The following is a 12,141-nucleotide window of genomic DNA, read 5'->3' as shown; positions in this document are numbered from 1 at the left end:
CAGCCCATGTGGAGCGCCATGTGACAGGGCCGTCCCCGGCACAGCCTCCAGGAATGGGCTGCGTTAGTCTCCCTGGGACCGAGTCCGTGGGAACCTGGACCCCACTCTGGACAGAGCTCCCCGGCTCTCCTGGGGGCTGGCTCTTGAGATGGGGTGACGCACTCCAGAACATCGTTAGATGTCCCCTTGAGGGCTACGTCTGGGCTTTGGACTGAGCGCTCAGGCAAGTCGTGAGGAGGTGGCTCCAGGATCGGGGGGCTCCGTTCAGTGACCCAGAACCAGGCAGCAGCCCTCAGAAGGACGTGGCCTGGGTCTGGGCGGCAGGGTGCCAGCCCTGGGGAAAGAGAATTAAAACTCGTCACTCGGCTGCATCCCATGACCTATTTTCATAGCGACGCTGTGCTTCCAACTCGGCGAAATAAAGGCCCTCCCGGAAGAGTAAACGCTCCTGAACGGGTTTACGAGTTTCTCTGCCCCAGGAGGAGCTGTGCTGTGCCCACAGGCCGTGCAGCAGCGGGTCCGTGGAGGCTGAGCGCCGGCTGTGCCATCTCCCTGCGGGCAGGACACGCGGACACACAGACAGGCTTCCTGCTGCTCCGGCTCCTGGCAGAGACCCAGGAGTGTGTGGGCGGGGGCAGACTGTTGGGTTGAATTACCGCTTCCTTTCACCTACCCTGCAATTTGGAGGTGCACCTCCAGCATCGCACAGCAGCAGAAGTGGCACGTAGGAATTCGGCAGCCCAATCACGTCAACCGCAGCCCAGGGACTCTGTCTCACACCCTTATCTCTTTGCCCAAATGTCAGCTTCACAAATGACTCCCTGAGACCTTGTAAGAAGTAGCAACCCCCTCCCAGCACCGGGCGCGAGAGCCGTGTGCCGGCTTAGCGTCTGCGCCCACACGCGCGTGTCCCCTCCCAGGGCCGGTGACAGGCCTCGCCTGTGGTCCCTGCAGCCTCCCACCTTGGCTCACTCGCTCGCTGGGGCCCAGCCTCCCAAACAGACCTGTGGCCAGAGCCCTCTGTCAAACAGCCAAGGTCAGCCCCAAATGGCCAGGAGGAGCGGCCCCTTCCCGGACAGGTTTGGGTGCTGGAGGACCGCTGGGTTCGGGGGGCTCCTGGTGCCCCTGCAGGACCACAGGGCCCAGTGAGGCCATGGGCCTGTCCGGGACGGTGGAGGGTCAGAGGGCGAGAGGACAGAGGCCCCCAGGGCACGGGGGTGGGGAGTGAAGGGTTTGCTTGTGGGGCTTGGGGTTTGGACCCGAGGCTTTGCATCCATGGGAACGCTCACAGTCTGAGGGTGTGGGGGGCAGAGGCCTGGGTGGGAAGAGACCTGCAGGGTGGAGACCTGGGGGCACAGCCAGGCTGGCCTGGGCCCTGGGCGGAGCCGGCTCCCTGTCTGGGGGGCTGAGAGGTGCTGAAGGGGAGAAGCCTGTGTGGTTGAGGAACCCCGTCTCCTGTGTAAGGAGGTGTCTGGTTCTGAACAGTATCAGGAGCCCTGAGAGCACGTGTCAACCCCTGTCCGCGACACAGGGTGAACGCTCCTGGGCGTCCTGCCATAGCCATCAGAAAAGCAGTGATATCCACGGACCCCTTTCTCCAGGAGGGGCCCGCTGCACAGAAACGCGGCAGAAATAAGAACTGTGGTTTCTCACGGGCCTTGTGGACCGCCCCTCGGACAGGTGGTATCCCAGTGATTAATCCCGGGGTGGGGCCAGGCTCCCCTCCAGCGCATCCAGCGACCCCTCAGGGCAAGCACGCCCCCAGGAGACTCAGCAGGAGGGTTGGGCGTCCTGCCTCCGAGGCTCTGGGCTGCCCTGAGGGTCCCAGGACCTCCTATTTGTGGGTCTTTTTTGGTTGGGAGCAGCCTTCATGGGGGCCACTGGGCACAGAGGTTCATGCCATTCTGTCTGTAGTTGGGGCAGCCCAGCCTTGCCCCACAATGAGACCTGGAAGAGGGGGCTCCACGGCCCCCCTGGGGCCCACCCCTCTGCCTTGGTTGGAGCCTCCCCACTTGGAGCCTGAGGTCAGCCTCTAGCCAGCGCCACGACGACCCACACGACTGACCTGCTGGGGCACCCAGCGGCTTGTGGTGGCACCGGGCCTTCTTGCCACCTCACCTGGCTCCGTCTGTTTTTCCTAGTGACCTTCGACCACTTCCAGATCCTGCGGGCCATCGGGAAGGGCAGCTTCGGCAAGGTAAGGCGGGGCCTGCGGAGGCCAGGTTGTTGGACGTGGAGGTTGTTGGAAAGTCTTGCTACAAATAACACGGTGATGAACACCTTCGGAAGAAAGCCTCCTCGTTTCCCAGGATGCTCTCCTAGGCCAGGGGAGGTGGGTTTCACCAAAGGGGTGGATCGAGCAGCTTTGGCAGGAGACACTGATGTCCATTGAGACATCCGGTCAGTTTCAGACCACCTGCCTTTGGGTGAGGCACCTGGGACCTCCAGTTCCAGAATCTTCCACTTCCCTTGGCTCCTGTTCCTTGAAGACCTGGAGACCGAAGGCTGTGGGGACCCTTAGAAATGGCTCTGGGTTCTCTCTCCTTGCGAGGTCTCCCCATGACTCGAATGGGGGGCACAGCACTGGCTGTGCAGCCTGTGACTTTGTGCATTAATCCTACTTCCATGGGAGACCTTTGTCTCTGATCTGATTGAATTTCTTTGGCCACGAGGGAGCCCAGCCCCGGTTTCTCACAGTCCTCACCTCACCCTGATCCTCTCTACCAACCAACCGTGTGAGCAGCGCCAGGGTTGCTGATTGGCATTGCAGGCCAGCACTCAGGTGACCCGAGAGCTGGGTGGGGCCTGCCACCCTGCGGGGGTGGGGATGGGGGTTTGAGAACAGCTGTCGTGCACAGGGGCTTCCTGGGTGCAGGGCTCTGGCCAAGGTGTCCTCTCGTTCATTCCCCAACAACTTTCCAAGCCTGTTGCTGCTCTGAGCCCTGGGAAGGGGACGCTGGGGTTGAGGAGGGTGACACCCCCTGCCCAGGTCATGGCTGGTGTGGGTGCGGGCACCCGCACAGGCCTGTAGGCCCCCTCCCTGCCGTGCTCTGGGCTGGGACCTGCCTGCTCTCGGAAGGCGCCTGTGCACAGCAAACGGGTCCCTCCAGAGACTTACATGCAGTCACTTCAAAGTGGAGCCTGCAGGGGCCGGGATGGGAATCGGGGCAGCGTGCTGACGCTCCCTGTGCCTCCAGGTGTGCATCGTGCAGAAGCGAGACACGGAGAAGATGTACGCCATGAAGTACATGAGCAAGCAGCAGTGCATCGAGCGGGACGAGGTCCGTAACGTGTTCCGGGAGCTGGAGATCCTGCAGGAGATCGAGCACGTCTTCCTGGTGAACCTCTGGTGAGCCCGCCCCGCACCTCGGAGGAGACACGCCGCTCCCCGCTCTCCTGACCCTGGGACACCGGGCACCCCAGCCCCTCCTCCCTCTCCCCAGCCACTCACAGCCCCCTGCCCAGGTGTCCACCTTACCTGCGTTCTTGAGGGCTCCCCCGCCTGCAGAGGCCTGGGCTTTCCCACAGAGGAGGCCTGTGACCCACAGAGTTTCTGGCAAAATGCCAGTGGAGGAGAGTTTGGGGGCCTGAGTTTCCTCCACAGAATGGGCCCCAAGACCAGCCCTAGGAGGTGGGGACCTGCAGCCACAGCAGGTCACCCTCCTTCCTTCCTGGAAGTGCTCCTGAATCCCCCAATCACCTTCTCTTGGCGGGGGGTGGGGGGTGGGGGGATAGGTGCCTTCTAATTCACTCACAGGTGGGGTGTGGTCCCCCAGGGCCCTGGGCATCGGGGTGCTCACAGGGCTGAAGCGGTGGGGCGCTGCTCCTGTGGAATGTGGGGTGTGCTGCGCTCAGCACGGCCAGCGGTGAACCTGAAGGGGGGCGGTGAAGGATTAGAAAAGACAGACAAGAGAATAAAGCTGGGGCTGGATGGGACGCTGCTCTCTGATGGAGAGACAGTGCCACAGCCTGCAAGCCGAGTCTTTATTTATAGCAGATTCCACGAGGCAAAGTCAGGGCGTGGTCAAGATGTTCCCAATGTTCTCGCTGGTTTTGAATCTACTCAATTACATGCACCTGAACTCTATCAAGCTTTGTTTTGGCAGCACTTGCTGCACCTCCCACAGCCTATATCACTCAGCCACCTGGGACCACAGTTTGGACCATAAGGTCAAGCTTACAAACATAGACTTTGGCTATAATTGTGCTGGGAGGGCTTTGCCATGAGAGGACTTGCACGTGGCTTTGCCATGAGAGGACCGCACCTCTCATTAGTCCAAGGCTTGAACCTGTCCAAACGCTGTAGCCGCTCTCCACAGTAGGGGTTGGGGGGTGACCCCCAGCCATGCATGTGCCAGGGCCTCCCCTGTTGCCCACAGGTACTCCTTCCAGGACGAGGAGGACATGTTCATGGTGGTGGACCTGCTGCTGGGCGGGGACCTGCGCTACCACCTGCAGCAGAACGTCCAGTTCTCCGAGGACACCGTGAGGCTGTACATCTGCGAGATGGCACTGGCCCTCGACTACCTGCGAAGTCAGCACATCATCCACAGGTGTGCGCACACCTGCCAGGACTGGGCAGGACTGGCCGCAGGGACACTCCACCGGCAGGGTGCCACCCTCGGCAGAACCTGACAGCTCCTTCGTGCTCGGCCCCAAACTTGCCCGCAGACCTGCCCCCAGGTGTGGCTCCAAGCCAGCTCCCCAGCGGCATAGCTGATGTCCACCTGGGGGCAGATCCTACCCCAGCAGCCCCAGCTGGGCCAGGCACACAGAGCCCTTGGATCTCGGGGACCCCGGAGTCTGGCCACGTTGGGGCAGGCTTCACCTGGTGTGTTTAACTGCAGGATCTCATTTGTCCATCTGCCGCATCCCTGGGGAATTCAAACGAATGTTAACACTCACTTAAAGCAGATGCAATTAGGGAGGTAAAGCTGCAGTCACAGGACAAGAAAGAAAAAACTCACTGTGTGGTTTATTATAAAGTCAGATTGCTGTGATTCTGCATTTCTGCCCTGGGGGCCCTGTTATCTGGTCACCTTTGGGCCTGGTAAGGCCCCAGTCCACAGTGTGTGCAGCTCGGGGCTCTGGGAGAGGGTGAGCCTGGGCAGTCGGGGCCCCCGGCGCCTGCTTCTATCCTCTAGGGACTTTGTCCACTGCTGGGCTTCTCTCTGCTGTCTGTCTGGTCCAGAAGGTGGGGCTGGAGGCAGCCCCCCAGGAACCAGGACGGCTTGTCTGCCCAGTTCCGTCCGAATGTCACCAGGTGGGGAGGGGACCGTAGGCCCTCAGTCTTCCCAGGGCCCATCTCAGGCCTCTTGGGCCTCTGCTGGCTGGAGGTCCCCCGGGGCAGCCCCAAGCCCTGCCGGGGTTACCGGGCCGGAGCAGGAAGGATGTCTCCCTGCTTTCTGCTCTTTCTGCAGAGACGTCAAGCCCGACAACATTCTGCTGGATGAGCAAGGTGAGCAGGGGCTCGAGGCCGCGAGGGGTGAGTGCCCTGCCCTCAGGGCGCATCTCCGGTCCTTTGGACAGCGGTGCTGTCCTCCCTCCTCGCAGGACACGCGCACCTGACCGACTTCAACATCGCCACCATCATAAAGGACGGGGAGAGGGCAACCGCACTGGCTGGGACCAAGCCGTACATGGGTGAGCAAGGCCCCGCACCCACCTGCCCGCCGCCGACTCCCATGTAGCATGTGGCCGGTGGGCAGGTCACTTCGCTACAGGCACAGAGCAGCCATGTACAGAGCAGCGTGTCTGATCCGTGCAGAAGACAAATGACGCACAAGAAGGTTATGGGTATGACAATGAGATAACCTGGTGCGCGCAGGCTGTGGGACCGGGACTGAACCAGGTGGTCTGTGGGGAAGGGTGACAGCTGAGGGCGCTTCCTGGTCAGCTCCGGTGGCAGCCTGGTTTCAGGCCCAATCTTGAGGGGCCAACCCTGGGGCCCGGGTCAGGGTGCTCAGCCTCTCCTTCCCTTTCTGGAAAGCTCCGGAGATCTTCCAGTCTTTCGTCAACGGTGGGACCGGCTACTCCTTCGAGGTGGACTGGTGGTCGGTGGGGGTGATGGCCTATGAGCTGCTGCGTGGATGGGTACGGAGCTCCTCGGCCCCAGGCTCAGCCCCAGACCCCAAGCCGGCTGTGACCCCCAGGGGTGGCCCTGGGGTTCAGGGACATCAGCGTCAGCGAGGCCACCCAGGCTCGGGTGGGCGCACAGTGCCTGAGGGGGTGCTGGGGGCGCGTCGCTGGGGTTTCCCGGGCAGTGGTGGGCCTGTGCTCTGGCCTCTGGGCTTTGGGCCTTGAACTGTCCTTCCCCATCCCCTGGTTGGGGCTCCGAGGGACCCCACCCCCGAGGAAGGCAGCTCTGCCTGGCCTCCGGGGCCCATCCATCTGCCCCTGGGGAGGACGTGACTCCTTCAGGCCTGGTCAGCGCCTCTTCTGGTCAGTCCCTCAGTGGAGGTGCGGCCCAGCCCCGGCACCTGCTTCTCCTCCTGGCTGTTCCCAGGAGGGGCCGTGCTCAGGCCGTGCCTGCACTGGGGTGGGTACTGCCGGGCGCTCTGGGTCACGGTGAGGCACCAGCACAGCGCTGCCTCCTCTGCCCAGAGGCCCTACGACATCCACTCCAGCGACGCCATGGAGTCCCTGGTGCAGCTGTTCAGCACTGTGAGCGTCCAGTACGTCCCCTCCTGGTCCAAGGAGATGGTGGCCCTGCTGCGGAAGGTGAGCCCCTCCCGGAGCACAGGCCCGCCAGACGCACAGGGGTGTGTGGCATGGAGCCTTGGTTCGAGGAGGCATCTGGTTCCTGCATGTCTGTCCGGCAGGCTCCCTGTCCGTCCGACTCTGTCCTATAGTAGCCTGGCTGGGAGCTAGTGTAACCCTCACCAGCTGGTCCCGCGATACTGGTTATCACCCTGCCTCACAGATGCCCAAACTGAGACGCAGGCAGAGAAGTTAGCTGGTGCAGGTCACGCGTTGTGTGTGCTGGAGGGAGAGGGTGTGGGACTGGCCTCCTCTGCCCCTGTGCCTGCTGCCAGTGGCCTGGCCACCCCCGGGAGCAAGCACAGAAGACCCGGGACCCCCTGCACCTCCCAAGTCCTGAGTGTGTCTATAGCAGCCCAGGGCCCTCAGCCTGCAGGGACGTGGGGGGCCATGGTGTTGCCACCAGCATCCCTCAGGGCAGGGGCTGGGCTGCGGGGCACCATAGCTGCCTACTCAGAGAGCCTCACTTTAAAGACCCTGGTGCAGCGGGACCAGGGGTGGGAGGATGTGCTGGACTTGTGGGGCCCCGAATCCTGGCCTACAGGGTCCTTGTGGGTCCGGAAATTCTGTTTCTTTGTTTCGGGGTGGGGCCACAACATTGGTAACAAAGAAACGGAATTTCCGGAGGATGAGGCCCAGAAGTCAGGATTTTTAAAAGATTCCCAGGTGATTCTAATGTGCAGCCAAGGTTGAGAACCACTGCCTTAGGGCCTCATGGGGCTGTGATGGTGGTACTGTCTGTCCTCCGCAGTTAGCCAGGCCGAGCCTGCCACCTGCTGGTGAATCTCAGCAGAACATCCTGCAGACCCCATGTGCCCTGTGCCTCCTTGGACTCTAGGGGCTGTCAGACCGCTCAGACTGTCCCCTTGGCCACATCACTGCACTGACCAGGATGCTCGCCTGACCCTTGAGACCCTGAATTTCCAAACCTCAGGCCTTCTGGCGAGTCCTGCACGGGTGCCCTGGCCTGGGCAGGCTGCTCCCCCCAGGGGGTGCCGGGCCTGGTCCCGCTGGGCTTCGGGCCAGGCACCATCTGATGTGGGCCTTGTTCCAGCTCCTCACTGTGAACCCCAGGCACCGTGTCTCCAGCCTCCAGGACATGAAGGAGACCCCCTGGCTGGCCAATGTGCTGTGGGACGACCTGAGCAAGAAGAAGGTGGAGCCGGGCTTTGTGCCCAACGTAAGCCTGCACACCAGTCCAGACAGAGGTTCCAGGGTGGCTGGCGGCACCCATGGGTGAGCTCGGCGCCCTGTCCCTCCACAGAAAGGCCGCCTGCACTGCGACCCCACCTTCGAGCTGGAGGAGATGATCCTGGAGTCCAGGCCCCTGCACAAGAAGAAGAAGCGGCTGGCCAAGAACAGGTCCCGGGACAGCAGCAGGGACAGCCCCCAGTCCGTGAGTGCGGGGCCAGGGGTGGGGTCCTCCCCCTCACGTTACAGCATCCCCACAGGCCCCGGCAGGGGTGCACCTCCTGCAAAGTCCCCAGCCCCCTCTTCTGCGCCCGAGTCTGCAGCTTCTCTGAGCCCCTCTCTTCCTCCCTGAGCCTCTGGCTTCCCCTCTGAGCCACCCACTTCCCTCTCTGAGCCCCTCTCTTCCTCCCTGAGCCTCTGGCTTCCCCTCTGAGCCACCCACTTCCCTCTCTGAGCCCCTCACTTCCTTCTTTGAGTGGAATGGGAACCCTCTCCAGGGGCTCTTGCCAGGGAACTAGCCCCCAGGTCTTGGGGGGATGCCCTCATGGCAAGACTTTCCTGAACCAGCGTATGGCCTGTGCCTCACCCCGTCCACAGCCTCCCACCCAAGCCCAGCACCTCCCCCCTCGGGCCATGGGAGACTGGTAGTTGTTCTGAGGCTCAGAGGGGAGGTAGAGGCACATCCTGAGGGGCGAATACTCTTTCAAGGCCTCTGTGCGGTTGCAGCCCTGCCTGTCTGCAGGCACGTGGGGGAGGGGGTGCTGCTCTCCTCCAGCAGGGCACCCACCTGCATCCACTGAGCCGGCCCCGCCCAGGCGTATCCACTGAGCCCAGAGCCTTTCCTATCAGGGCCTCGGCTTTGATGCAGGAACTTCCCAAGCCTGGCAGCCCAGCCTTCTCTGAAATCCCGCTGCTCTCATCTTGACCTGAGCCTGTCTCTCGCATGTGCATCCCCAGTGCCCTGGCTGGCAGGGAGATACAACAGGCCACGAATAGCTGTGACACCTCCACAGTGGGGGGGATAAAGCCCAGTGCTGTGGGCCCAGGGACAGGAGTGGCAGGGCAAAGCACGGAGGGCTTCCTGGAGGAGGTGGCTCTGAGCTCCAGCCAGGAAGGGGAGCAGGATCAATCAGTGCTCTGTCCTACTTCAATGAACAGGCCCATGTCCATGTGACTACTCCTCCCGCTCTGTTCCCAATGCCACAGCTGTGTGCACCCTCCCAACTCACAGTCCGCGTGGCACCAGTGATGGTTCCTCATTGATCTGGCCAGTGCAGGACCCAACTCCAGGCCTGTCCTGAGGCCGCTTCTCGGGCAGCCCCTGTGGTGACCATCTCAGGGCAGACCCTGAGGTGGGATTTGGTGCCCAAGTGAGAAGTGGCCTGGAGGAAGGGGGGAGGAGAGGGAGCCAAGCCAGGTGTTTCCCACCAAGTCTGGTCACTCGGACATGGCCTTCCATGTCAGTGTCCACCTGAGGCAGGGAGCTGGGATTCTGTCCAGGAAACCCTTCGGTCACTGGCTAAGATTCCCCTGGGAGGTGCAAACTCCCAGGTGCTCTGCCACATGGGGGTATAGTTCTGGCTTTGGAAGAAAGCCAGAGGGGCAGCCATGGGAGGACAAGCAGACCAGGTGGAAGTGTTCCCACTGGAGGGGATGTTAGAGAACCTGATGACATCCAGCACTCGTTCTGACTAACAGGAGAATGACTACCTTCAGGACTGCCTTGATGCGATCCAGCAAGACTTTGTGATTTTTAACAGAGAAAAGTGAGTGAGTGTGTGGGGAGGGGGGCAGGGGGGAGGAAGGGGGTGATGGGGGCAAAGAGGAGTTTGGGGAAATGGGACAAGGCTTTCTTGGCCACCCAGGTCTTGAACCCAGGAAACCTGGCCCCATCCCCCTGGGAGGTCTGAGCATTGGCCCTGGGAGGAAGGGGGGAGGCGAACGTTCAGGCTCATATAGGAGGGGCTCCTCCAGAACCTTTAGTCCTAAACTGGGGCCAATGGTCAGAATGTCCTGGGGAGACACTCAGCGGACTTCCCAGACAAGGGCTGGTGGCTCCTGCCTGCATGGCTCCTGCACATCCACTGCCTCCCCTCAGTCAGTCACGCACTCACTGAGCAAACACTGACTGTGTGTCGGACTGTGGGACAGAAAGGTCATGGCTGGCTGGCAGGGAGATAGAACAGGCCATGAATAGCTGCAACACCTCCACAGTGGGGGGATAAAGCCCAGTGCTGTGGGCCCAGGGGCAGGAGTGGCAGGGCAAAGCACAGAGGGCTTCCTGGAGGAGGTGGCTCTGAGCTCCAGCCAGGAAGGGGAGCAGGATCAGTCGGTGCTCTGTCCTACTTTAGTGACCACGATGGCAGGTGGGCACTGGTTTAGGACACTGACCACCATCCTGGAGGCCAGAGCCAGGGTAAGAAGGGGACTTGTCCAAGCTCTTTGAAAAGCCTGCCCCAAAATTCCTGATCCCAGAACTTGCACTTAAACCAGGCCTCCTTTCAGCTTCTGGCTGGAAGTGAACTGAGACTCCCCACCCCTGCTACTCCCAGCCGCGGGCCCATAGTCAGAGGTGCTGCTGGGCTGAGTGCCCGCAACCCACCAGGCCTACGACCCGCCCACAGCCGCCACCCGCTCCTGCTGGGCCAACCTGTCCAGGACATGCCAGACACCTGGTGCGTGTCCAGGGCCCCTGAGCCAGGGACATGCTGGAGTGCTCAGGCCAGCGGTCCCTGGGCTGCGGGGAGGCTGCACAAAGCCCCTCCCTGTGCTTCCCCACCAGGCTGAGGAGGAGCCAGGACCCCACGAGGGAGGCCCTGCCCGCTCCTGAGGCTGGGGATGTGGACGGTGAGGCCTTGGCGGATGGTGAGGACGCGAGCCCCGCGCTGCCCGTGTGCGGCTCCATCTGCCCCTCGGCGGGGAGCAGCTAGGAGCCCGCTGGCCCTGGGGAGGTAACTCAGGCTGCACTGGGGTCTCAGTGCACCAGAGGGACAGGCCAAGCAACGTTCCCACTGAGCAGCCCGCTGGTCCGAGCACAGGCCCCGGCTGGTGGCTCTGCTGTGTCCTGGTCGGTTTCCAGGGAACAGCCTGACCACTGAGCTGCCATCGGCTCTCGGAGGCACATGGTGACAAGTGGCTGTCAGAGTGGTCGAATGGTGGACCAGGAGTGCGCTGTCCTCCGGAGGCTCTGATTATGTGATGGTGGTCCTGGCGGCCTCCCGACCCCTCGCTGGCAGGTCACGGGCTGGGCCGCGTGGTGGACAGCGCTCTCGTCTCTCACCACCTCTTGGCTGTACATAGGCCTGGAGGCCCGGCCTGCCGTCGGCTGCCCCACCTGAGCTTGCTACCCAGAGCGTGGGAGGGGCACAGGGCCCACGGTTCTTGTACATCAAGGGGGAGGGCTGTGGGTGGGAGGCCGAGGATGTTTTATAAATACAAACTGTTCCAGCACTTTCTGCGGTGTTTCTGCATATTTTCCCCTTTGGGAATTACAGACCTCTTCGGTGTTTTCCACGTCCTGTGCCTGCCGAGCGGTCGTGCTGTTTAGGGACATTTGTCCAGGAGTTGGGCACCTGTCCCGCTGCTCTGGGTGGGTGCCCATCCACCCGGGAGCCGCAGAGCTGTGGCAGGGGTGGCACCTGCTGGGCAGAGGGCCAGGCTGTGGAAGGACAGACCACGGCCATCCATCCCGAGGAGCCGGCTGAGCCAGGTGGAGGTGGGCCGGGCAGAGGGGTCTTGCCGCCCCACTCGCTGGGGTACGGGGATTGCTGTCCGCACAGCTGATGTGCCCAAGTGGGGCTCGGCCCCACACCCCCGGGGAAGCCAGGGTCTAGAGGTGGGCAGCACTGCAGGCTGCCCTGTGGGTGGGACAGACCCCAGAGAAAGTTCTGGGTGGAGACCTGTGATGTCAGAGGCAAGAAGGCGGGGGGAGGTCTGGGGTTTTGTATAAACATGTAAGTCTACGTGAGCATCTGAGATTCCAGGGGACAGCAAGCCTGTTCCCCTTGTAGGCAGGGATGCGTGTGCCTGGCTCCATGTCGCCCAGTCTCTCCCGGGGCAGGGGATGTGGTGCTGCGGACGCCAGCCTCAGTGGAGCCCCAGGAAGCAGCTGGGGGGCTGCCCTGGCCAGACCCAGCCAGAGGAAGCCCCAGAACTCGGTGGGACCAGCAGGACAGACGGGCTGCCCCAGGC

General features: G+C 62.5%; 1 protein-coding gene across 1 annotated transcript in view; it reads left to right on the top strand.

The window, feature by feature from the left end:
- Positions 1-11,356, top strand: part of STK32C (serine/threonine kinase 32C) — a 36,717-nt gene extending 25,361 nt beyond the window's left edge. The window contains exons 2-12 of the mRNA XM_070432126.1: positions 2,142-2,197; positions 3,198-3,349; positions 4,380-4,553; positions 5,421-5,458; positions 5,554-5,643; positions 5,990-6,093; positions 6,604-6,720; positions 7,814-7,939; positions 8,024-8,155; positions 9,649-9,716; positions 10,733-11,356. Coding sequence (XP_070288227.1) covers positions 2,142-2,197; positions 3,198-3,349; positions 4,380-4,553; positions 5,421-5,458; positions 5,554-5,643; positions 5,990-6,093; positions 6,604-6,720; positions 7,814-7,939; positions 8,024-8,155; positions 9,649-9,716; positions 10,733-10,880 — 1,205 coding nt within the window. The 3' untranslated portion in view covers positions 10,881-11,356. The remainder of the gene's footprint in view (positions 1-2,141; positions 2,198-3,197; positions 3,350-4,379; positions 4,554-5,420; positions 5,459-5,553; positions 5,644-5,989; positions 6,094-6,603; positions 6,721-7,813; positions 7,940-8,023; positions 8,156-9,648; positions 9,717-10,732) is intronic.
- The last annotated feature ends 785 nt before the right edge of the window (positions 11,357-12,141 follow it).

The sequence above is a fragment of the Myotis yumanensis genome, unplaced genomic scaffold (assembly GCF_028538775.1).
Source record: "Myotis yumanensis isolate MYYU_CA2020_CCGP unplaced genomic scaffold, mMyoYum1.0.hap1 SCAF_13, whole genome shotgun sequence".
In the NCBI taxonomy this organism is placed as follows: domain Eukaryota; kingdom Metazoa; phylum Chordata; class Mammalia; order Chiroptera; family Vespertilionidae; genus Myotis; species Myotis yumanensis.
Note: the sequence above shows the minus strand (reverse complement) of the source record. Positions and strands in the feature narration are given on the sequence as shown.